Source organism: Halichoerus grypus, chromosome 12, assembly GCF_964656455.1.
Source record: "Halichoerus grypus chromosome 12, mHalGry1.hap1.1, whole genome shotgun sequence".
NCBI classification, from domain to species: Eukaryota; Metazoa; Chordata; class Mammalia; order Carnivora; family Phocidae; genus Halichoerus; species Halichoerus grypus.
Window position 1 is genome coordinate 36,613,698 of NC_135723.1, and position 27,451 is coordinate 36,641,148.

At 37.9% G+C, this 27,451-nt stretch overlaps 1 protein-coding gene across 6 annotated transcripts; it reads right to left on the reverse strand.

Moving 5' to 3' along the window:
• Window positions 1-315: 315 nt before the first annotated feature.
• FAM133B (family with sequence similarity 133 member B) lies at window positions 316-25,812 on the reverse strand. 6 transcript variants are annotated; one of them, XM_078059263.1, is made up of 12 exons: window positions 25,671-25,812; window positions 19,303-19,490; window positions 17,843-17,940; window positions 16,006-16,084; window positions 14,605-14,679; window positions 14,441-14,473; window positions 13,935-13,997; window positions 13,239-13,331; window positions 11,924-11,974; window positions 6,810-6,902; window positions 4,996-5,043; window positions 316-1,888 (listed from the first exon to the last, which is right to left on the reverse strand). In XM_078059263.1, the coding sequence occupies exons 3-12, from the start codon at window positions 17,932-17,934 to the stop codon at window positions 1,802-1,804; spliced, it is 714 nt and encodes a 237-aa protein (XP_077915389.1). In that variant the 5' UTR covers window positions 17,935-17,940; window positions 19,303-19,490; window positions 25,671-25,812; the 3' UTR covers window positions 316-1,801. The 6 variants fall into 6 exon arrangements, 5 of the variants coding, with proteins under 5 accessions (XP_077915389.1, XP_035969203.2, XP_035969202.2 ...); XM_036113310.2 differs by lacking the exon at window positions 19,303-19,490 and having other exon boundaries at window positions 5,002-5,043; XM_036113309.2 differs by lacking the exon at window positions 19,303-19,490.
• Between the last annotated feature and the right edge of the window lie 1,639 nt (window positions 25,813-27,451).

Here is a 27,451-nt window from a genome sequence, read left to right on the forward strand (position 1 = left end):
TTATGTTCATACCAAAAATGATCACCAAATAACCTGATAAATTTATCTTTTAGCATTTTTGTGAACAATCCTAAGAAAATTCCTTTCAGATAAAAAATGTCCCTCAAACTTGCTGTGTACTCAAGATCATATAGATTTATTAGGAAAAAGAGTATGAAGCTTTTAAGCATAAAATTTAAGGAAGCTTACCAAGAAATATATTATTTTTACAGCTAAAAATTTGGGGACATGTCTTATCCACTTACCACCCACTAGTGTTTCTTGATCTTTGGAACTTTACTTGGGACTCAAAGGGAGCTGATAAGAACACAGCTATTTTTAAGTAAAATAGCTATTTATTCAGCCTCTTGTCATGCCAAAATGTTCTGTGCATATACCACTATAATTAGCACACCCTCTGTAACAGGCAAAATTGTACATCAAATTATATGTTACCTGATTATATAAAAATGTAAAGTGAAAATGATTTATCAATTCCTTTTAACATTACTAGTAAACAATTCAGCAGTAGATATGAGGCACAAAATCTTAGTAAAATATGACACAGGAAGAGCAATAATGTAATTTTCACTTAACTTGTCATAATTTGTTATGAATATACAAAGACAAATTTCTAAAATGTTATATTTACTAAGATTCTGGCAATAGCTTTATGTAACAAGACACAGCATACCAGGCCTGCCACTCAACTTGTTTATGGTAAGTCTCAGCTTCAATATGAAGCTGTTAAAAAAAAAAAAAAATCAAAAGCCCGCTTTGTTTACATGCTAAGTATCTTGGCAAGTATGCCATTAAACACAGTAAGGAATTTAAGATAGCAAGAATAAGGAGTTAATAAAAGCTAAACACTGCAGCCTAAACAAAATTCATACAAAAATAAAATAAGTATTACTGGTTACATAAAACTTTCCTGACTGGTTAAAACTTAACAGTATAAAACATGCATTTTAAATCTTCAGCTATCAAGTTCAAAAAGTACCAGTGTCTATTTGAAATGATTCTTCTCCAAAGCCAAAGTGTAGTCAAAATTAATTCAAATGTTATAACACATTCTAATGCTAAAAAACATTCAGTATTATTGAAGTGGAGGTAAATCCCAGAGCTTCTGGGACTCTGTCATGCTGCAAAGGGCTGTTTCTCTGGTTCACTTAGAGCAGCAAACGACAGAGTCCAAGGATGTCTAGCGGCAAGACTGCTATACTCAGCTCTGACCTCCCCGTGAAGCATGGCTACTATGTCCACAAAAGTAGGATGTGTGAGGATAAAAGGCACGCTATTCTGCTAGCTAAAGAGATAGCAAACCACCCCCCCACCCGAAAAGCTCCTTCCCCAGGTAAATAAAAGTATATAAGGGGAAAAAATTAAAATACACTTATCTACAGAGTAAGGATTTTGAAGTATCAGTGTGGTGCCTATTTCAAAAATGTTAACTAGAATCATCTGGTCATTGCTAATTACATCTTAATGATGTATCCAGATTTGATTTCTGTTGATTTATCATTAGATACTTCTAGTCAAAAATATTAACTTTATCCCCAAATATCTTAACCACTAGCACAACTGCAATGTATTATCTCCCAGAGTTATTAAGCACTGGAAGAGAAAAAAACAGATGTTCAAGCAGCAGGCAAAAATTATGGCCCTTTCACACAGCAGCATCCGAGTGGCTACTGAACAGTCCAGGAATAATTCTAAAAACAAGAAAATTCATGCACTTTAGTAATTATGTCATAATTTTCACAGTTGAAATTTCCTTAGACATTGCACTTTCTTTATAAGGGAATCCTGATTTTTCTTAATGTTACGGTGAGTCAGGACTTGAACTAGCAGCCTTCTTTTTCTTCTTCTTACTGTGTTTCTTATGTTTCTTTTTCTTTTTTGTTTTTTCCTGTAAAGAGAGTTCCCTGTTAGACATTTCTACAGGAAAATACTCAAATTAAAAACAACAACTTTACCATGGTCCTTCTAAGCTACTATATAATTATTTCAAACGATCCAGGCAACCAAGGAAACTACTCAGAACATTTCTTGAAAAGTCTCAATAATCAGTATCATATGAGGACTTAAGAGTGCTTGTTGATTTTCAAAAAGATATGGAAAAACTCTAAGTCATTAGCACACAAATGTAGCTTTTAAACAAAATTCACAGAAAATAAATTCTATGGATAATGATATCAACTGCTGTATTTCATATTGTATAATTTCTAAAGGTGAAGTAACTGTAGTTACTACAAAGAAATCCTCACATCACAGCAAAACACAATTGTTTTTATAAAATGACAGTTTTGGGGAACAGATATATTAAATCTGATATTTTTTAAGTAAACAGAAACACAAATTATTATGTCCTGTCTAAACTGGTAGCACTATTTTAATTATTAAATTAACAACTAAAAAACAACTGGTAAAAAAAAATATTGATGTACAGTTGAAAAGTCTACTTAGCTTTTAAGTGAAACAGATGCTTTTTCTTTTTTAAAAAAACTTTTATATAAGCTCTACGCCCAACATGGGGCTTGGACTCACAACCCCAAGATCAAGAGTCGCATGCTATACCAACTGAGCCAGGCAGGCACCCAGATGCTTAATTTTTAGAAGCCTAGAAAAAGTAATCAAATTGTGACTGGATAGAGACCTATAATTTTGCTGCACTCTGACTCTTGTGACTATTTCTGATGTAGAAGAGAGGGCAAAACTTTTAGAAACAGATACTTAGGAAGGTGGTATCAAATGACAGACTAGTTGTTGATATTCAGCAAGAAAAGAGACATGAAAAGACAGCAAAAGCAGAGTTCCCTATCCATTTCCTTATCAATTACAACTTTCCATAATTCCCCTGCCCCTCAAAGGTCTCTACCACTTAGTGGCTCTAAGCTAACTTTCATAATTCTTTTCATGACAAGCTCAAGTACACATGGAATCTTACAAAGAGTCCCAAATCTTGTATTTGGGCCTTTAAAAAGTTAAGTTTTGGGTATAGGTTACTTTTTCATAAAAGGACAGCTGACTACTCTCTTTTTAAAATACTTTTCTTCTTGGCTTCCACGACACCTCCGTCTGCTGCTTTCTTCCATCGCAAAGACCCCTTCAACTCCTGTGCTGTTCATTTTCCTCTGCTTGACCTTTCAGGGTTTCCTTCCTTTCTCTTCCACATGGCTCTCTATCTCCCATGCTTTAAATACCATTTTCATACCAAATCTTCATATCTAGTCCTATGTTCTGAATTCAAGACTATGAGTTCCACCTGGATACCTAATAGGTATATCTAAAATTACCATAAACAATGCTTAATTTTTCTCTCCAACTCCTCTTAGCCATCTTAGTTAAATGGCACCTCTAATTCGTCCTTTTACTTAAGGCAAAGAATCTAAGCTATGTTTGACACCACTTTCTGTTTTAACTCCTCTACATCTAGGTAAGCAAGCCCGACCATCTAAGTCCACAATGTATCTCAAATCCGTCAGGCTAGTCCAGCTCCATTACTACCACTGTGATACGAACAACTTGCCTCTGTCCACTCCACCTCCTCTGCCAAAGCATTCTAAAAATGTAAAGTTGGTTCAGGTCACTTCTTTTTTAAAACACTCAAAACAGCTTCCCAAAGCATTTTGATTAAAACCCAAACTCTCTGCTTGTGATATGGCCTCTGCTTACTTCCCCAACTCACTGTATGTTATTCCTCTTTATCTACTAGGTATAAGCCACGCTTACTCTTTCAGTTCCTCAAACAAATCAAGCTCATTCCTACCAAAGGTCCTTAGCTCTTCTCTCTGCCTAGGATATTCTTCCTTTGATCTTCACATGGTTAGCTCTTTCTGGTAAATCCTATTTCAGCTTAATTTTACTTCCTCAGAGAGGCTTTCCCTCCCCAAAGCCGCTCTCACATGTCACCCTCTTACTTATCTTGTATTCCATTAGAACAGCACTACCAACACCAACGGTGCCTGCATAGAGATGCTTAATAAACACATGCTAGCTGAATGCACGAAACAGTGCGGTATGCAAGTACAAATTAGAATTATCCAAAATTAATTAATATTATGTCTTAATTAATCTGAACCAAGGACCAAAGCAGTCTTCACCCAAATTACTTCCCCATTCAGAAGAAAAGTCTCTCAAATGTCACCTTGGTCTTGAAGTACATAAAATGCTACCTCTGAGTCATACACTACCAGGTGAACCTTTCTATCAGAGAAGGACCCTCATCTTCAGAGCGAGGGAAATTCTGGGAAGGGGAAGTTACCCTCAAACCTACAAAAGACGCTGTTCTCATTTTTCTTTTACCTGTTCCTAAGAAAATGCCTTCAAGGGCCATCACCCACGCTTATACTGAGTGCTCCTAAATGACTTTAATGATATGGTCTGCAATTACTCTTTGATAATCTATTATCCACTTTCCCTAGGTTGGTCTGCTTCTCATTTGGATATCCCTGCCATTTTCCTTATTCTCCTCTTCCTTCTTTCTCCTTTATACTTCTCCATCTGCATAATAGCAGAGCTGGCTTTAGAAATGGCCAAAAGAATCATCTTTATTATTGAATCATTTATGTTGTCACATTCCTGCTTATTTTTCATTGCAACCTGTGCTGAGAGGCTTTTTCTGCTAATGTTACCAGGTTTGGCCAACCTGGAAGTCACTACTATTAAGGATGGAAGGAATCACTATACCTAATATTTCATATTATAGCTTAAAAAAGTCAAACAAAAGTTCAAGTTTTCATTTCTATCAGTACTGAGTACGGAATAAAATAAAATGAAATACTGAATAAAATACTGAAATGAAAACAGGAGATGTTTGCTACCAGGATATTCTTCTTTTCTCTGGAGCCAATTTAACTTGCTCCAACCCACTAAGTAAAGCTAAACTTAACCACACTTTTCCCAATAAATATTTATTTGAACCCAGTAAATGAAGTCATGCTTTACCATGATTCATTATATAGTAAACAAAAAGAGCTACACTACTGTCATGTAAAAAATATAAGTGATACTTGCTATTACTTTTTCTCGTTCTTCACTGCTTTTCTTCTTTTTTGCTCGTACCTAAAAAGTTTGAATTTTCATTGAGAAGACAAATATGTAACTTGTACTCAAGACATTTTTTTCATTCCCTAATGTACCTTACATCTTTAGAATTTACGTGTAAAAAACATTTTGATGATACCTCAAACCCGTTATATCATAATGACAAGTCAATGAGAAACATTTAAAGGAAAAAAATTAAGATTTTTTAATCTCTAGAGGGCTTCCTTATATTCCCTTTCAGCACCCCCCCCGCCCCACCACCAAAAAGCAGTGAGATACAGTGGATAAAAAGCATGAGCTCTGAAATAAAACAGACCAAACTCTGAATCCTACCTCAGCTATGTACTACCCTCAGTTTCATCATCTGTAAAATCGAGATAATATCCACCCTCTAGGGGAAGTGCCTGGAATAAAGTTAAGTATTTCTCTTACTCTATGGTGTTCAATAAGTGGTAGCTATATGCATAGTGTATTCAGTATAAACCAACTGATTAAAATCCTTTAAAGTAACGCTTAATACCCCATTAGTATTTTCATCTTTTAATGTGTGAATTTAAGACAAGTTGCTAAAGCTCATGTATACTTAATGTTAAGTCCAAGTGTAACATATATTAAGTGCTCTAGAGGACACGTAGGAAATTACTGTTTCTTACTGCTAGTCTTGTCATAACAATGACTGGGGATGGTGGTAGTTGCGCTGCATCCACATTTGGCGAGACCAAGACTGGGGATGCTGTCATGTGATGTCCAAGACTGCCAGACAGCCCTGACATGACTTTTAGACAGCCTGCCAGACATTCGTATAATAAACCCACTTATAGAAAAGACTATATTTTGTTTCATTCATTCAGAGCTTTACTGCGAATTGTTCATCATTTTGGAAAATGTCATTGATGACAAGGCCACTGTACAGTTTTTGAAGGGCATATATAATGCACCTGCTACAGCTTGAATTTTGTTATGTCTTAAGATTTTATGTCTTCTAGTTATCACACTCAAGCATTTATGTAGTCAAATATTATTTAGTAAAATTATACATTAATATTTTCTTATATTTCTTTAAAAAATTTCTTAGGGGATATTAATCTAAAATGTGTAGATTATATACATTATATACACACACTACAAGTTTCAATTCAATTCACTTCAATTTCATTTCAGGGGGCATTACAAAATATTGCTACAAAAGGCCCTATTTTACAAATGAGGAAACCAAGTCCAAGAGAGAAATACTTTAAAGATGATAACTTACCTAAAATTAACTTAGAGTACAAAAAAAATCTAAGATAGGAATATCAGGGCTGAAAAGGACTAAAGAGACTACAGAAACTATCTAATTCTACTTCCTTACGTTATAGATAGGAAAAAAGATCATGCTAACATTTCTGTTCTACCTCATCACCGTTCTACTCCCTCACTAGTAGTAGTTCCAAACAAAAACAAAGGAATGCTGGGTTTCAATACAGTACACATCAAACAGCATCTGTCATGTAATCATAATACTAGAATAGTAAAAAGTAACTATTAGAAGAATAAAAATAAAATAGCTCAGAGCAGAGATTTGTAAGTATGGTTAATTACCATATTAGCTCTATAATCATCTTCTAGAAAATGAAAAATTCATTCTGAAATGGAACTTCCAATTCTTTTTCACAGTGCACATACTAGAAAAGTGAGTAAATTGAATATTCATGAAGTATATTTCTTTTTACTAATTTGTATTTATTAAAAACAAATTATTAAACATTTTAAAGTGAAGAAAATGAATTTGATCATAGACTTACCTCCTCAATATAATCTGATTCTGATAAAGACTCAGATGATAAAGGTTTATCTTCAGGATACATCTTTCTTTTTTTGCTGAGTCCTTTAATGTCCTAAGAGAAATACATGTACCTTGACTCAAAAAGATGTAAGGCTATGCCACACAAGTTTTATGTTTCTAATTAACAGTTTTTCCAATTATCAAAAAAACTAACCATTTTCATTTTAGAAATGTCTAATATTGATGATGTTTACCAATATTCAGTTTTTAATTCCAATAAAGTAATGCTTTTATTAAATAACCTAAAAAGAAATAATTACATGTCCATTGAGATGTTATATTCTTTCTTTTTTTTAAAAAAAATATTTATTAAGTAATGTGTACACCCAACATGGGGCTTGAACTAACGACCATGAGGTTAAGAATAGCATGCTATTCTGACTGAGCCAGCCAAAGTTAATTAAACTCTAAAGTGTCATAAGAAACCCTAGAGATGGTGTAAGATTCGAGTCCCTTGTATTCTAATGGTTTTGTTTCTACCCAGTATTGGATCAGACAGGCCTAGTGCTGCAGAAAAGAAAAACAATGGGTAATTATTTGTGATCTAAAAAGATCTCTACACAGTAGTAATTCCTTTTATGTGTTACAAGTATTAAATTCACATTAAAAAAAACTTCATCTCTAAGTATTTTTAATGATGAGAAAACATGTAACTCTGGGGAAGAAGAAAGACCAGAGGAGTACTTAGGGACTTAAATATATGTTCTGAGGAATAAAAATTTCAAAAACATCTGAAGCAAGTATGGCAAAATGTTAAGGTTTTTAAAAAAGATTTATTTATTTACTTAAGAGAGAGAGAGAAAACACAAGAACAAGTGGGGGGGAGGGGCAGAGGGAGAGAGAGAAAGGGGGCAGCAGACTCCCCACTGAGCGTGGAGCCCAAGGTGGGGCTTGATCCCAGAAACCTGAGATCATGACCTGAGCCGAAATAAAACCCAAGAGTCAGACGCTCAACCGACTGAGCCACCCAGGCACCCCAATGTTAAGATTTATTAAAGCTTCACAGTGGATGTGCTGGTTATCATCTTATTATTTTCCATACGCTTTTTCTGTATGTCTGAATACTTCATAACAAGACAACAAAACCACACAATGAAAAAAAATGCTCACTACCTAATTGTACAGAAAAAAACAATATAAAACTTTATATACAGGAAGCCAATTTTGAAGATTATTAAACAAACAAAAAATCACATAGAAAATAAAGTGATCTGTGTTATATTACAGGTGATTTAATTTTGTTTCTGCAAATAGCTTTATTACTTTGATAGAAATGATAAATGTTCACTGTAAGCGAATTTACCCGAATCCCACTACCACGAATTAAACATCATGAAGATTTTTGGAAATATCTCACTATGTGTACATTTACAATTTTACATAAATACTTGCTGTTTGGAACCCGCTCTTGTCATCCAATCTTTCCATGCCAACTACATCATCATTTATGGTTGCCTTTGACATTCACTGAAAGCATATGCCACAACTTACTTAACCCAACTCTTTCTGGAGGGCAGGAATATATATGGGTTATTTGCTATTAAAAACAGTTGAGGGGCGCCTGGGTGGCTCAGCAGGTTGAGTGTCTGCCTTCGGCTTGGGTCATGATCCCAGGGTCCTGGGATCGAGTCCCGCATTGGGCTCCTTGCTCAGCAGGGAGTGTGCTTCTCCCTCTCTTTGCCCCTCCCCCTGCTTGTGTGCTCTCTCTCTCTGAAATAAATAAAAAAATAAAATTAAAACAAACAAACAAAAAAACTTGAAATGGAGTGATGGGCACATGAGTGCAAAATCTTTACCTAATAATAACGTCTAAATCAAAGACCAAAGTAGCCTTTACCCAAATGATTTGCTTACTCTCCCACCTCCCCCCCCAATTGTTTATTTCACTTAGGAATCACACTTTATCAAGAAACCTCTGTTTCAGGCTCTTTTATCAATCATCTCAGTCTCAGATTACTGAAATACAGTCCATATTTTCTTTTAGAACTGCCTAAACATGCATTTTACCACTTTTTCTGTACGTGAAGTAGAAATTCTCAATTACTAAAGATTAGTTTTTAATTATTTCTAGTTTTTCCTAAATCTGTTCATTATATTTAAATTTTGCTCATGATTTTTTTGTGATCTCATCATTCAGAATTAGAATTATGTGGTCAAAAGTTTCTGATTTTTGGGGCGCCTGGGTGGCTCAGTCGTTAAGCGTCTGCCTTCGGCTCAGGTCATGATCCAAGGGTCCTGGGATTGAGGCCCGCATCGGGCTCCCTGCTCAGCAGGAAGCCTGCTTCTCCCTCTCCCACTCCCCCTGCTTGTATTCCCTCTCTTGCTGTGTCTCTCTCTGTCAAAGAAATAAATAAAATCTTAAAAAAAAAAAAAAAAGTTTTTGAGTTTTGAGGCATGGGCCTTCCCTACCCCAAATTATATTCACCCCTGTCTTTCTCTAGTTATACTTTCATACATTTAAAACTGACTTACCTATGATTTATTTGGCCTTAAGGAGGGTCCAGCTTTATACTTTCCAAATGGCTAGTCATTTTGTCCCAAGAAAAGCCACTTTTACCATATATTAAACCCCACAAATACTTATAAATTTTTACTTGGGTTCTACACTGTTCCACTGCCTTTTTTTTTTTCTCCCTATTCCTGCACCATACCACACTATTTTAATCAAAGCGTTTAAAAAATATTTTAATCAAAGAGTTTAAAAAATGTTTAATGTCTACCCAGGAACATTTATTAAATCTTCATGTGCTTCTCTGAATAGATTTGCATGATTTTCTTCAGAGAAGTCCTGATCGGTTCTTTAAATTTTTCCTATATATTCTTTGTTACTGTTAGAAATGGGATATTTTCGTCCATTGTTAGGTATTACACTGTCATTTTCACAACTTAAAAAAGAGCTGAAAACGATGACTGATACATGACTTACAATTACACCCTTTTAAAAAAAGATTTATTTTATTTTATTTTATTTATTTATTTATTTATTTATTTTTTTAAGATTTTATTTATTTGCGAGAGAGAGAACGAGAGACAGAGAGCATGAGAGGGAGTGAGAGGGAGGAGGGTCAGAGGGAGAAGCAGACTCCCTGCCGAGCAGGGAGCCCGATGTGGGACTCAATCCCGGGACTCCAGGATCATGACCTGAGCCGAAGGCAGTTGCTTAACCAACTGAGCCACCCAGGCGCCCAAAAAAAGATTTATTTTAGAGAGAGAGAGAAAGCACAGGAGCATGGGCAGGAGGAGGGGCAGTGGGAGAGGGAGAGAGAGAGAAAATCCTCAAGTGGACTCCCTGCTGAGCGCAGAGTGCAGAGCCCAGTGCTGGCTCGATCCAGGATCCTGAGATCATGACCTGAACCAGAGCCAAGAGTCAGACGCTTAACTGACTGAGCCATCCAGGTGCCCCTTAAAATTACACCCTTTTTGTAACACTCTACATTAACTATACTGGAATTAAAGCAAAAAACTTAAAAAACAAAACAGAATATTGCCCAGGGAGAAGAAAAATTATACGATTTTTCTTTTACGATTGTAACAGACATCCTAAACAAGATTAAAAGAAGCCATGGACCAAAAAATGTTCATCATGTGTATAAAAGATGAGTAGTATTTAAAATATGAAACTCCTGGGGCGCCTGGGTGTCGCAGTTGGTTAAGTGTCCCGCTCTTGGTTTTGGCTCAGGTCGTAATCTCAGGATCATGAGATCAAGCCCGGCGCTGGGCTCCATGCTCAGCATGGAGTCTGCTTAAGATTCTTTCCCTTTCCCTCTCCCAAGTCTAATATGTCCAAGAGTCCCATGCTACAATGACTGAGCCCACCAGGTGCCCCTAAAGTTCCTATTTTTGATTCATAAAAACAAAACAGAACAAATGATATATCCAGAATATGTAAATCCATAGAGATAGAAAGCAGACTAGAAGTTACTAGGGGGTGTGGGGGGCAGGAAGAATGGGAATTAGTTAATGAGTATGGGTTGTTTTTAAGGGGGTGATGAAAAAGTTTTTAAACTAGAGAGGTGGTCACTGTACAACACTGTACATATACAATATTCCCCCAAATTGTAATTTTAAAATGATTAATAGCATATTATGTAAATTGTACCTCAATTAAAAAAATATGTAAAAATACTGAGTAAAATATAGTGACTCTGGTCTATAGTTTTCTTTCACTAATAACTGCTGTCTTTAGGTTTTTAAGAACCAGAAAAAGATTTTTTTCCCCAAGATTTTATTTATTTTATTTGAGAGAGAGAGAGAAGGGGGAGCAGCAGAGGGAGAGGAGATTGAGCCCTGCTGAGCACAGAGTCCGACGCAAGGCTCAATCCCAGGACCCTGGGATCATGACCCAAGCTGAACAAAGGCAGATGCTTAATCAACTGAGCCACCCAGGTGCCCCCAGAAACAGATTTCTATTTTTTATTTTATTTTATTTTTTTTTAAAGATTGTATTTATTTATTTGAGAGAGAGAGAATGAGAGAGAGAGCATGAGCGGGGGAGGGTCAGAGGGAGAAGCAGACTCCTCGCTGAGCAGGGAGCCCGATGCGGGACTCGATCCTGGGACTCCAGGATCATGACCTGAGCCGAAGGCAGTCGCTTAACCAACTGAGCCACCCAGGCGCCCCAGAAACAGATTTTTAAATGTAAATCAGAAACACAGGGATAAATTTAGCATTAATTATAGTTAAGCATAAATGAAGATAAAACATATACTTACAGTAAAAAATTTTTTCAAAACTTATCTATGCTACACTCAATTTGAAACAGAACTCCATGTTCTGTTATTAAAAGGGCTTCTTTCAAAATGACTTGAAAAAACAAAGGAAATATTTAATCTCCATTATTTTGAATTTTTAATGAGATAATATATTAATCTGTATTAATTCAAACTCGGTAGGAATACTTTTCTGATCGTCTAACCTTTGATAATGAATTCAATAAATAATTTCCTTAAATCAACACAAAATGCTCTAAAAGCAAAAGAAATAAATCTCAAGTTAAAAGGAAGAATACATTATTGTTAATTTCTAGAAGTAAATGAAGAATTGTATGACAGACTAAAGTAAAATTATAATTACCTTTTCTTTCTCAGTTGCATCCTTTGACTTCTTTCTCTTTTTTAAACTATCCTAAGCAAACAAACATATATATACATATCAATTTTAAATGTAAAAGATAGAGCATAAGGACAAAAACAGCAAAAAGGTGATTTGCTCTATGACTGAAAAAAGTTTATTTCAATACCAGAATTTTATTCTGAAAATAAGAGAAATGTACGTCACATATATATGTGCTTGTAAGGAAATGAAGCTTCTTCATCTGGCTGTATATCAAATCTATGTATACTGAAAATGATAGACATTGTCTGTCATAACCACATGGTTTCTTTTAAAATAAGACTTAATGCCATTTGCTTATTTTTGCCTGTAGTGGTCATACGCACTGGGGTTCTCATTCACACTGTCCTCAGACATCCCCCAATCTGATTTTCCTCTCTACCTATAAGGAGGAGAGGTGAGAATTTCTGCTTTTGATTCTTTCAGTTCTAGCCACTAACCTCCCTGAGCCTTCCTCATCCATGAAGTGAATGAGGACTATTGAGAGCACTGAGCTAAAAAAATGTCAAGTGCTTGGAACTGTGCCTAACATATAGTAGCCACCTGATGAAGACTGGCTATCGGTATCATTAGATTGACTCTTCTATCTTAAAGGACAAAGAGAAAACCAACGTTTACTAAATACTTTCTAGACGCCAGGCATTTTGTCAGAAGAAATCACACTAGGACAAGTAGAGACCTCCCAAAACCAGTTGTTTTGTCCTCCTGGGCTTCTAGGATAGTGTTTGTGAAATTGTGGTCCAAGGACACACCTGTATCAGAATCACAGAGGTTATCTATTAAAAATGTAGACTTCTGAGCCTAAGCAGACTTACTACATCAGACCCTCTCAACATGAAGCCCAGGAATCTACACTTTCATTGCAACCTGCATGTATTTGTTATTACCACAATTGTTTGAGAGCCAATTATGTTTCACAATTCTAGACATACAGAGCAGATTTAGGTATAATGGAAAGGACACTGGACCAGATAGTGGAGTATGTTTTCTCCTCTGAACTCTCACTTCTATATGGAAATGGGAAAAATAATGTCTGCCATATTTATTATAAAGCTGTCACGGAAATGCTGAGACATGGAGGCATATGAGGAAGTATTTAGAGAACAATAAAATGGCATATATAAGATATTATTAAGTGTATCAACTGAGTGGCACAGCCCATCAAAGTACAGAAAATAGCATCTCATTTCTAAACTGACAACAATTTAAGACAGGATGACCTAAAAGAAAAAAATGTGTTTGCTATCCAAAATGTTACTAATTTGAGTAATTTTACCTTACTGTCCGATTCAGTTTCTGACATGGAGCTTTCAGAAGATTTATGTGAACGGTTCTTCTTTTTCTTTTTCCTTTTTCCTTGTTTTTTATCCTATATAAAACATTTTTAGAAACATTTGCTTTCTGTTTCAAAAATATAATTGACGTATTTTTTAATACAAAACCTTTATCAATGAACAAAGCTTAAATGAAAGAACCAGCTTGTAAATGCAGGTTTTACTTAATAATTTTTTTAAGTAAACTCTATGCCAAATGTGGGGCTCGAGCTCACAACCCCGAGATCAACAGTCACGTACTCTACTGACTGAGCCAGCCCAGTGCCCCCTTAATAATTAATACTTAAAATGTAACTTATATTAACCTTCTTGCTCTATAAAAAAAAGTCGAGTAATTCGAGTCACATGAAACCTCTAGCATCTAGTCAAATAGCATTTTAGATTTTTAAACTCCATTTCTTCTACTGGTATTTTGAAGAGAAGAAGACAAATTTAGGAACCTAAAACATATATATATATGTATTAGATAAAAATATTTAAATATCTAGTTATTTATTCATGTCAATGCTCTCAGTTTATGGATAATTAACCAAAACCTAGAAGTCAAAGTTTCTAACAGATATTTCATAATGGATTTCCTCTTGTCATTAAATAAACTAGAGACTATTATTTCACGAACTGTTACAGGCAAACCTTACCTCATCTTCAGAATCCGAAGAACTGCTGGAAGAATCAGAGCTTGATGAAGAAGAAGATGAATACTTGACCAAGCACAAAACAATTAAAGCTTGTGAGATGCAGGAATTTTTTTCTTATCACTAAGTCTCTCAAAAACTTAACAAAATCAACCTGGTGTCTGACAGATATCATATTCAGAAGACTTAAATATTAAAATGTCAAATGTCACACTCCCCACACTCCCTCACACACACACAAAAGGCTCAACAAAGTAACAACAGATATGCCAATGGTAGTCAATTTTCCCCTCTTTCTCTCCCTGACAGCAATAGAGGAGTTACTAGGTTATAAGGAGGTTGGTGCTTTTCTTTATATTGCTAATATAACAAAACCCACCCGTAACTACCAAAGGAATTCAAGGCTCCTTGACTCATTTACAGTTAGCATACAGATCATATAAATTATTCTTACTTTTCTTGTAGGCTCTTAACTGTAACATTTAGAAAAATGGAAAACTTTTGCTCACCCTACCAGATTTCTTCTTTTCTTTTTTCTTTCTCTAAAAGCAAACAAAGTACAAATCTAAATAAGTTGATGTGAGTTTTTAAAATTATCTATTGATAGTAGTACACAGATTATGAAAACCCAAATGTGACATTAAAAACAGCATTAAGCTCTAAATAGTATTACCTGTCTTTTTTTGGATGAGCTCTCACTTCCACTTAATAATTTCTCCCTGTGTTTTTCTAGTTCTTTCTTCCAGTTCTGCAAAAAGGTTATAAACACCATCAGAGGCTATCTATCCCCTTCTAATACACCTGATATAGACAGCCACTACTTCCTTCCCTCTGTCTTCTACTACTTCTCACCATCTCGGCCTCTAAGTACAGGGAAAAGGTACGCCAGGTGCCAGAACCCGGTCACCAAAGGATCCTTTACTAACTCCTTTCTTTATTTCCTTCTTTTGAGAGCGTGAATGGGGGTGGGGCGTACAGTGGGGAGGAGAGTGAGAGAGAGAATCTTAAGCAGACTCTGCACAGAGCCTGATATGGGGCTCGATCTCACAACCCTGAGATTGTGACCTGAACCAAAATCAAGAGTCAGCCACTTAACCCACTGAGCCACCCAGGCGCCACACTAGTTCTTTTCCTTTCTTTTTTTAAAAAAGATTTTATTTATTTATTTGAGAGAGAGTGCTTGTGCATGTGAGCAGGCAGAAGGACAGAGGGGGAGGGAGATGGACAAGCAGACTTCCAGCTGAGCCTAGTGCCGGACATGGGGCTCGATCCCACAACCCTGAGATCACAACCTCAGCTGAAATCAAGAGTTGGCCGCTTAACGAACTGAACCACCCAGGCGCCTGGCCCCAGTAGCTCTTTTCAAAGAGGGTATTTTTTTTTTTTTTAAGATTTTATTTATTTATTTGACAGAGAGACACAGCCAGAGAAGGAACACAAGCAGGGGGAGTGGGAGAGAGAGAAGCAGGCTTCCCGCTGAGCAGGGAGCCCGATGCGGGGCTCGATCCCAGGACCCTGGGTTCATGACCTGAGCCGAAGGCAGACGCTTAAGGCCTGAGCCACCCAGGCGCCCCTCAAAGAGGGTATTAAAGAGTGGGAGTTCTCCACTATATGTTGAGAGGAGGAGTTGGTATTATCACTGAGGCTGAGAACTTTTTTCTTTTTAACGAAGATGGTTAGATTCTCTTTCCAGACAGTAAAAGCTGAACTTATCTATCTATCCATCCATATATATATTTTAAAGGTTTTAAGTAATCTCTCTACCCAACATGGGGCTCGAACTCACAACCCTGAGTTCAAGAGTTGCTTACTCTACTGACTGAACTAGCTAGGCAACCCTGCATTAATCTATATTGTAGCTGAAATACTACATACATGTTTGTAATCAAACCAGGCAAACATCATGGAACATCAGGGTAATATGGGCACATGAGGGCACGGGAAGATAAAGAGAAGAACCCAGTTTTAGAAAACTTAAGATGACATAAATTACTATAATACGGTTTCCCTCTTTTTATTTTAAAGAAATCATACATTTGGGGCACCTATTTTTTCAAACAGGTTCTATACAAACCTCATTCATTTTTTCTTCAAATTCAGCCAATGCCTTGGAGCCTTTCTTTTTCTTTTCTAGTTGTTCTTTCACTTCTTCCCTTAAAAAATAGAATATACAAATAAGTTTCCAAGCAATTCAAATTAGAGATGGATGCTTACAAACAAAACTTCATAAATAAAATTTTCTTAATATCCTAATAAACCTCCATTTCAGTGTTAATACATTTAAAAATTTTTTGTTCACATCCCTGTAAATCAATTATCATGAATACAGTCTGTTAGATACCACTGATCGTTCCTTTTCTAAGCATGGATTATAAGAGCTAATACACCAAACATTTGAGCACTTACACACAAGTGGCACTGTTTTTAATACATTTTCCTTTAATCCTCATAACAATCCTGTGAGAAAACACAGTATTATTACCCCTATTATACAGATAAAGAAGGGAAGCTCGCGGAAGGTAAGAAATCTGCCTAGATTCCCAAAGCTAGTAGTTTCAGCGTTAGGGTCTATGTAAACTACTATTTTTATTACTAAACATCTATTTTATAATGCACCGCACATATTGCACAGAAAAGCTACTGCATGCCTGACTGCTTATTCCTAGAAAGGCCTGCTTACAAGTTTGGGCCTGGCTGGCATCTGGGAACTTGGATTTTGGACAGGTCCTTACCATTCCCTCCTAAGAATGGCTCACCATACAAATACTACTGTTGAGGCTGAACACCTGAATTACTTCTAGGAGTCTGGAATTTTGGCACCTGATAGGCAGAGGCTGACCAGTCTCCAGTAAAAACCCTGGGCACATGGAGTCTTTCATGAACTCCCCTGGTTGGCAACATCTCATATGTGTTACAACTCATTGCTGAGGGGATTAAATGTGTCCTATGTGATTCCACAAGAGAACAAGAAGTCATACAAGTCTGAGCCTAGTCTCCCCCACACTTTACCCCACGCACCTTTTCCCTTTGCTGATTGTGGCTGGTACCCTTTGCAATAAATCTTATCCAAAGTGCATCTATCTGGGAGTCCTTCTAGCAAATTACCTAATCTGAGGGCTGTCTTGGGGGACTCTGACACACAAATAATATACTTGCTTGAGCACTTCCTCTTTAATGGTCATTTCTTCTCCCCAGTTTTAAAGGTAAAATATATTTTGTTTCGGGATAGTTTTCTGGTATGCTGCAACAGTCAACAGCAGCACCACTCATGAATACTCTCAGAGGCAGACATGGCTTACTTTCTATTTAACTCAAAGGAAAGATCCCCTGTTATATGTAAGCATAGATTTCAGCTATAGTTGCCCAACCTTTAGGGGCACTTAGAAGGATTATGAAGCTAACAACTGTGACATTTAATAATAAGACATACTAAAAAATAACAAGGCCAGTGCCGTGATGCTTTATTTATAAATGATCAGAGCTACTCAATGAGGGCAAATAAAAACCCCAAAAACAATTTAAAACAAAATTTTACAGTGGGAAATTCTAACTTATCGAAAAGCTACCAGATATGAATAGAAACACGGCCTAACATTATCCTTCCTAACACCTAGTTACACCTCAATGAAGGGCAAGATTAGTCAAACCTACCATTTTAAATAGCTTAAAACACTGCAAGGTTAAGGTCCCTTTAGGGCATAGAGAAGAGATCGGTATGAAAGGTTGTCTGGTAGCTACACAGGATTCTCAAATATTTGCTTTACACTGATGCATGTGTTTCATACTTTGAAAAGAAAGCACCTGTGAACATCACTTCAAAAAATTATGCTTTGCAAGCAATAAGAGCTGTAACAGTAACCTTTAAAAAATTTACAAAAACCTTATGAATGTCTAAATTGTTTCACAAATACCAGGTAGGCCTTGGTCGATTCAGATAATCTTGGATCGTTGGCCCCGAAGACTGGATTGGACCCCTTGATCTGGCCATTGCTATTGGGTTCATATAGGCCTCGAGGAAAGAACAAAAATTAACTCAATTAAAAAAAACATCAAAAATGCAAATGCTCACTTACTCACCAAGCATGCTTTATTATAAATGCATACTATGTCTAACTAAGCATGAACAATCTGACTAACCAAATTTTCATTACAAAAACTAAATTTAATGGTCTACCAAGTCTCACAAGTTTGGGAGATGAGTAATATCGCTACTTCACAGAAAAAAATTTTTTTCACCAGAGATTTAATGAAAATAATAATGATACCTCTTTCTTACTGTAAGATGACTTTATAATGTTTTCTCCTAAAGCCCAATAACCCTGTAAGGCTAATAACACTATGCTCACTGGCAAATGAAGAAACTCAGTTGCAAAGAAGCTAAAGATCTAACATTAAATCCATTGCTTATTCTACATCTTTTTTTTTTTTTTTTTAAGATTTATTTGACAGAGAAAGACACAGCGAGAGAGGGAACACAAGCAGGGGGAGTGGGAGAGGGAGAAGCAGGCCTCCCGTTGAGCAGGGAGCCTGATGTGGGGCTTGATCCCAGGACCCTAGGATCACGACCTGAGCCGAAGACAGACGCTTAACAACTGAGCCACCCACGCATCCCTCTACTACATCTTTTATCTCAGGAAATACTATGCCATACTGATGGCAATTTTACTCGTCAATTGTTAACACCTGAAATTAATTTAGGCACAAACAAAAGAAAAAACAGACAAATAGGACTTTATCAAAATTAAAACATTTGTGTATTAAAGAACATACCAAGAGTGAAAAGACAATCCACAGAATGAGAGAAAATATTTGCAACTCATACATTTGATATGGAATTAATATCCAGAATGCATAAAGAAATCCTACAACTCAACAGCAAAAAACCCAAAGACCCAATTAAATGTGCAAAGCACTTGAAAGAAACATTTCTCCAAAGATATTCAAATGTCCAAGAGCACATGAAGAGATGTTCAACTCGCTAGTCATTGGGGAGATGCAAATCAAACTACAATGAGATGCTACCTTGCACCCATTAGGATGACTATTATCAAAAGCAGAAAATAACAAGTGCTGTCAAAAACAGGGAGAAACTGGAACCTTTGGATATTGCTGGTGAGAATATAAAAGGGTGCAGCTGTTGTAGAAAAGTATGATTTCCTCAAAAAGTTCAATACAGATTGAACTGCTGAATTGCTGACGATCCAGCAATTCCATCTCTAACTGGAATTGAAAACTAACTGAAAGCTGGGACTCAAACAGATACTTGTACACTCATGTTCAGAGCAGCGTTATACACAATAGCCAAAAGGTGGAAACAATCCAAATATCCATCTACTGATGAATGGATAAACAAAATGTGGCATATACACACAATGGAGTATTATTCAGCCTTAGAAAGAAATGAAATTTGTGTGCCTGGGTGGCTCAGTTGGTTAAGTGTTCGACTCTTGATTTCAGCTCAGGTCCTGATCTCAGGGTCACGAGATTGAGCCCCGAGTCTGCCTTCGTGCTGGCCGGGGAGCCTGCTTAAGATTCTCTCTCCCTCTTCCCCTGCACCCCCTTAAAAAAAAAAGAAAAAAGAAATGAAATTCTTAATATGCTACAACATGAATGAACCTTGTTAACATGCTAAGTGAAACCATCTAGACACAAAAGGGCAAATATTGTATGATTCAACTTATATGAGGTACCTAAAATAAGCAAATTCACAGAGACAGAAAGTAAAAAGAGGTTTCCAGGGGCTGGTGGGGGGGGGGGAGGGAGGGAATAGGTGCTTGGGAGTTACTATTTAATGGGTACAGAGCTTCTTGTTTGGGATGATAAAAAGTTCTGGAAATGGATAGTGGCAACAGTTGCATAACACTGTGAATGTACTTAATGCCACTGACTTAAACACTTAAAAATGGCTACGACAGTGAACCTTGTTATGTTTATTTTTGCACAATAAAGAACCCCCAAAATCAAATTATGCTCTGTATATTGTACTTATTATAGCAGAAAACCACATTTTTAGATGTTTTCAAAAATATCCAGACAAAATAAAGCAGGCTTCTTTGTTAATGACAGTATCTAGCAAAGAGATGCTGTTTTACTAAAATTAACTGCTACATAGGGGTGCATGGGTAGCTCTATCAGTTAAGCATCCGACTGCTGGTTTGGTTCAGGTCATGATCTCAGGGTTGTGAGACTGAGCCCCAAGTTGGGCTCAGTGCTGGGCATGAAGCCTGCTTAAGATTCTCTTTCTCCCTCTCTCTGCCCCTCCCCCTGCTTGCCTGCCCGCACATGCGCACACTCTCTCTCAAATAAGTACATAAATCTTCAAAAATAAATAAAATTAACTGTGCTACATACATAAAATTTGGTCTTGAATTTAGTCTCAATCCCTTGATCCTCATATTTGGTTTTCCAAATTTAATCCAAGTCAACAAGCATTTACAAAAACTCTTCTACCTTTTTTTTTTTTTTAAAGATTTTATTTATTTATTTGAGAGAGCACATGTGAGCATAAGCAGGGGAGAGGGACAAGGGGAGAGGGAGAAGCAGGCTTCCCCCTGAGCAGGGAGACCGACGCGGGGCTCAATCCCAGGACCCTGGGACCATGACCTCAGCTGAAGGCAAAGGCTTAACCGACTGAGCCACCAGGCACCTCTCTTCTATTTTTTTTTTTTTTTAAAGATTTCATTTATTTATTTGAGAGAGAGTGTGAGAGCGCGAGCTGGGGAGGAGCAGAGGGAGAGGGACAAGCAAACTCCGCGCTGAGCCCGAAGCCCCACACTGGGCTCAATCCCACAACTCTGAGCTGAAATCAAGAGTTGGATGCTTAACTGAGCCACCCAGGCACCCCAAAACTCTTCCACTTTTTAAATAAAAAGAATTGTGGTCAAACACGACTACTATCAGGCCTTAAACCTACAACTTAATGTTCCCAAGGAAGTGAAAGGATATTAATGTATTTGTTGCATTGTATTTAGCAAAACTTGTGAAAATGACCAACATTTCCCAAATAACAAATATGGGTTATATATTTCCAGATTTCTCGGGCAGAGCAAACAATATAAAACCATTATAAACAACACATACTGAGAACTACTTCCATTCAACTGGATACTGCTTAATTACTTCGGATGAAAAAATCCATTAACAACAATTTGCTTACAGGCAGGAATTAATGCTAGAGCTCTTATGTCAGGGATGTTTACAAAATCAGGGCTAGATGTGAGTATCAAATTCAACTCTCTTTAGAGAGAGGCATATAGTCACATTTTTTACATCAACTGTTATGTTCTCAAACATTTCATTCAACTGCCTCTGCTGAAAATTCACTCAGTTCATGTGGAGAAATATGACAACCAATGGAGGCTGCAATAGAGGAGATGTTGGCCCTACTAATGACACTGACAATCCTAGTAACCAGAAGCAGGTAAAATGTGCAAAGCCAAGCTCATCATTGTTAAAACAGGAGATTATCTATCTATCTATCTAACATCTCATTTCTTTGGTACCATGTCATAATTTTAGTAGCAGTTAAGGATAAAATATCTTAAGTTTAAAATTGTAAAAACTGTTTATTTCCAAAGAATGCAAATATATACAAGGATGTTCACAACTAAATTACTAAAATAGGGAAAACTGAAAATACACAAAGAGCCATCAAATTGAGATGCACTATAAAGTATACCCTCAAAATGAAATACTATGCAGCCACTAAAAAGAGATCTATAGTTACTCATATGGAAAGATGCCCAAGATTTCTCAAATGAAAAGCAAAAGCAAGTTGCCAAAAAATAAGATACCATTTTAATGAACAGTTACAATTTTTTTAAAAATCCAGATGCACCAACATGTACAGGGAGAGGTCCACTTTCATCATTTCATACACTGGCGAGATTAAAAACAACAACAACAACAACCCATTACCTTTATAAAAGAAAAACAAAAATTAAAACAAAGAAACTACACACAAACATTATCATAATATTAAAGGTAAAAAAAAAAATGAGAAAAATTCAACCACAATGCTGCTACTCCAATTCAGAAGCTGAACTGTCTTCAAGTAAAAATTCACAAAGAGTACAGTGGTAACTTTTCACTCTCATTAAAAAAAAATTGTGGGGCGCCTGGCTGGCTTCGTCAATAGAGCATGCTACTCTTGATCGGACTCTTGATCTTGAGGTCATGAGTTTAAGCCTCAGGCTGGGTGTCGAGACTACTTAAAAAAAAAAATCAAAACACGTTTACCATGTTTTACAGTCTTCAAATATTCTAGCATGTATCTTAAAACTACATTAATTAACATTTTTATGTGCCTTAATATCTATTGTGAAAGTGCTTCCCCAAAGTACATACCAGTCTGTCTTAGGGTTTACTTTTCAGAGGAAAATTAAATAGTAAAGTAGTATATTCACATGCTAAGGCTATTAATTATAGACAACTTATGGTACAATCACATGAGCTATCATTGTCTATGCAATAAGGTTTAACTTTCAAGTTTTTGGCCATAAACACTATCCTTAGTCTGCTTAAATACATTCCAAATATTTCAATTATTTATTTCAATTGTAAAAGCAATATTTATTAAGAGGCTCCTTTGCAAAACAGTTGATGGTCTATGCTCATAATCATTAAGCAACAATGCTTCCTTTTACTGTGCACAATAGAAAGGTTTTTAAAACAGAAGAGTTAATTTTCTTACAAAGATAAAACCTTTTCACTTACTATGTATCAGTATGAAAAACAATGTTCTTAACCTTAAGGGGGTGAGTGGTCAGACATCAGTTAAAATACAGAAATCGTGCAATTTCTTGAACTGTCTCACTATGACTTAATCACTTTAAATACTGTGATCTTATAAATCAAACACTTGTATTCATATGTAATTAGAAATGTCTCCAAACTGCTACATGAGTTTGGGTAACAGAAAACAATCTCTTTTTGAAACTCAGGATATCGGGGCACCCAGCTGCCTCAGTCAGTGAAGCACGCAACTCTTGATCTCGGGGTGGCCAGGTCGAGCCCCACACTGGGTGTAGAGAGTACTTAAAAATAAAATCTTAAAAAAGAAACTCAGGATGGCAAATTGGGCTCAAGGGAATAGGTAAGTGGGCAGGTACTGAAAAGAGAGATGCAAGAACAAATGTGCAGACCTTCATTTGTTACTTTGATTACCTATTTTTATCTAGAGGATGCATCTGTTTTAGAGGGCACAAAGTAACAAAAAGAACATGAAGGAAACTTCTGGAAAACAATGGGGACAAACGGTGGCCATCATGAATTTAAGAACCCTTTACAAATCTTGAGAACTAAAATGTTCAGTTAAAAAAAAAAGAAAATGTTCAAGAATGTACAAATATCTAGAGTGAACCCTGATGTAAAGTATGGACTTCAGGTGAAAATGATGTGTCAAGATAGGTTCATTCATTTTAACAATGCAAAAACAAAACAAAACAAACAAACAAACAAAAAACTGTAACAAATGTACCACTCTGGAGCAGCTTTGAATGTAGGGGAGGCTATGTCACGGAATATATGAGAGCTCTCTGTACTTACTGCTCAATTTTCCTATGAATCCAAAACTGCTCTAAAAAGTAAAGTGTACCTTTTTAAAAAAGTAATCTCTACACCCAAGGTGGGGCTTGAACTTAAAACCCTGAGCTCAAGAGTAGCTTGTTCTGCCGACTGAGCCAGTTAGGCACCCCAAAGCAAAGTCTTTTTTGAAAACAAAACAAAACAAAACAAAACAAAACTTGCAACCTAGATTTTATGACTTTTTTTAGAAAGCAATTCTAGCATATGATTTTACCATCAATGTAAGAAGAAAAAAAAATGCCATTATTTTCACAGGCAAAGAATCCTTTTATTTAAAACCAAGAGTTACGATGTACTGAACTAAGCATCAGACAACCCAAGTTTTGGTCCGAGTTTAAACAGTTCCATCTCCTCCTCCATGCAATGAGGAGACTAAATTAGACAATCTGTCTTCTACCTCTTGATTTCATGTTTTCATTCCCACAACCTTTCAAGTGCAAATAAAAGTTACCAGAACACTCTGTGCCACGAAAGCATACCAAGTAATAAGTAGAGCCCAGAGTTATCAAAATGTTCTGGTAAATGAAGCTAATTTGGAAAAGTTTCAAATGCTTCAAAGGGATGTGTAAACCAACACTTCCCAGTAAAACAAAAACAAAACATCTTAGACCTCTGTATGAAACTGTATCCAAGGTCTGGTGATCTCTAAACATTCAAACCCTCAGTCATTAAAGAATCAAAACACTCCTTAACACCTCAAACCTAAGGATGCTCTAGCAGAACACCATTTCAACTCTATGATAATCAGGATACCACAACAAGGTCTGACCTACAGTCAAGAAAGCAGAAGAAAAGAACATTCCTTAACCTTGTAATTAAGGCTCACCACTGTGGTTCCTAGACATCTTTGATTATGAAGCCTATACAAAATTAAAACAAACGTTCTGAAGTTAAGAAATGCCACCATTTCATAAAAGTAAAGCTCTTTTAGCAGCTCCCCATTACCCGAAAAGGCAAAAATCACTTAACAAAATAGTTCATTAAATTTAGTATATTAACTTTAATAACTTTATGTATCTATGAATGTATGCATGTATTTATATATTTACTTTTGTTTTGCTGCTCAGTGGCTAAAACTCTGTCAAAGACAAATCCAGGAACTGTAAGGCTCCAACCTATTATGTTTACCGTCCATCTAGTCTGATTCATTATCGGGATTTTCCAAACCAAACTAGTAGCCATGCAGAATGCCTTCCTCCCATCTCCTCCTGTCAAAAGCACCTTCTGTTTTGAATGCCTTCAGAACCGCGAATCTCCATCACAAAGTATTTCTTACTTTCTGCCATTACTTATTCCTGTGTCTCCTTTATCTCATTTACTAGAACAACTTTCAGGCCAAGCATTCCCTGGCCATTTGCCTTTTGCGGTTTTAACTATTCTGCAAAGTTGTGGATAACACTGATGCCCCTTTATAGATGAAGAAACTGAAGCTCGGAGAAGAAAAGCAACTCGTCTTGGTCACTCAACTCCCGAGGGTCCAAAATTGACATTCCAGTCCACGCCGGACTCCAAAGACAACTGTTTTCACCCTTCATTCCTACACAGGGCCTACTAGGTGCCAGGCAGTGCTAGGTGCTGAGGACACGAAGCCAAACGCTTCGATCCTGGTCCTCAAACGGGAACCTGCCTGCCGCCGGACCTGGGCGCGCGGCAGGCCGGCGGAGAGGAGCCGCGCCCGAGGCCTCCACGCCTCCATCCCACCTGCGTGCGCACCACAGGGGCGCGGAGCCAGGGTGGGCGAACCCGAGGAGAGGGCGAGTCCCGGCGCCTCCAGGGGCCTCAGACTTAGCACAAACATACAAGAGGAGTCAGAACTCCTTGAGCCCTTGTGGCTTCAAAAACTGGGCACTGCTAGCCCGAGTGCGGGAGGGAAGGGAGCCACGGAGCACTGCCAGAAGGTGCGGCGGGGTTGAGAAAAACTGGGGACTCGAGAGAGGAGGAAAGAGGGAGGAGAGAGTGGGGGGCCCAAAGGCGCCAACTGCGTGCGCGGCGCACGCGCGTCTGGGGCCGGCGGGGATGGGGGGAGCTGGGTCGCCCGGCTCGAGGTCCAAGCGCCGCCGCTGACCCTCAGGCCCCGTCGGGAAGAGCAAGGGGCTCCGCTATCCTGCCGCCGGGTCCCGCGTCGCCCCACTGCTCTTCCCACCGGGTACTCACCACCCGATTGTCCCGCTTCCCCATGGTGCAGGCCTGAGCGCACAGTCAGACGCCGAGGGAGATGGGGCCAGAGAGCGGCCGAAGAGGGCCCGCCGCAGGTCCTCCGGCCGACTCCCCACCCTGCCCAGAGAGAGGCGCCGCGCGGCCCTAGCTGCCGCACCGGGCCACAGCGCCACCTGCCGCTGCGGAGGAGAGGCGGGCGCCGGCGATCACCCGCCGTTCCCAGGCGTCTCCTGGTGGATTCCTGTTCTTTACCACCCAGCCCAAGGCAGGCGGGCACTGCTCTTCGTCCAGCGGTCTCACCAAGACGACCCACTTCCGTTCGGCCTTGGACTGATTTACTTCCATTCCTGATGCGCTGAAATCCTCATTCTAGGGGATACGAAAATGATTCCAGTGCTTACTGTGGGCTTAACATAGTGCAAGTGCTGGCGGTAAAGTGACGACGAGGACAGACATGGTCCCTCAACAGAGTCCATCAGGTGGTGGGGGAGAAGACGGTGCTGTCATAGATGTTGCTAAAGAAATGGCCCTTTAAGTTCAGTTCCATTCATCCACCACCCATGCGTTTATTTCACACTAATTGTTGAAATCTATTTTGCACAGTTCACTGATGAGGTGCCTGGAAGCTGGATAGGCTGCAGGACACAAAGACGATTAAGACACAAGCCCTGCCTTCAAAGCGCCTGTCTACAACCTGGTAGGGGAGATATACACACACAGGGCCAACTTTAGTGCACGATGTGTCGTAATAATGAAAGTACAATACTATAACTTCAAGGGAGTTGATCTGGGCTCCAGAGAGGGAGCCATTATATTTATTAAGTATTTATAGACATGGTTAAAGCTGGGCCACTCTGGGTCCATCTAAGCATGATGTCATTAGGAAGTAACTGAAAATCAACTTAGATCTTTTTTGGATTCTTGGAAAAAGGCAAAACAGGCTTACACTCATACACACATAAAAACTCCTTAAAATTATCTTTCCCAATGTCTGTCTCTCTCTCTCCTTCCCTTTCTCACACTGCATTGCACAACAGATGCTGCCCGCTCCCATTTTCTCTCAAAAATTTCCCCAAACTCTCTCAAATGTAGCCATTTGTGGTGCTACTCCTCAATAGATGTTCATTCTCCTGAGTAACCCATTTTGCTTTTTGCTGTGAATCTCATTTCTCCTCCTCCTCCATTACCCCTGATTGAAGCTGGGGACTGTCTGACCAAAGAGAGGCTTCTCTGTATGCACAAGAGGAAGAGAAGAATCTGTGAATAGTAAGGTTGGTTTTTTTTTTTTCATGGCTCAGTTACAGTGTTTTTAATATTCCAGGAACTTAACATACATTATTTCCAATGCTCCAACATAAACATGATAGCGATTGTGAAAGAATATAGTTTTTTTTTCTTTTTTCTTTTATTTTTTTAAAGATTTTATTTATTTGACAGAGAGAGACACAGCGAGAGAGGGAACACAAGCAGGGGGAGTGGGAGAGGGAGAAGCAGGCTTCCTGCCAAGCAGGGAGCCCAACGTGGGGCTCGATCCCAGGACCCTGGGATCATGACCCAAGCCGAAAGCAGACGCTTAATGACTGAGTAACTCAGGCGCCCCCCGCCTTTTTTTTCCTTTTTAGCTCCTTCTTACCTTTGACTTCCTTTGGCTGGTTATACAAAGTACAGAGATTTTAAAAATATTATACTGCTATAATTCAACAGGAAATTTTTTGTTTCCTGTAGATATGTCCCCCTCTAGCAATGTACACAGCACTTTCCAGATGGCACATAGATCC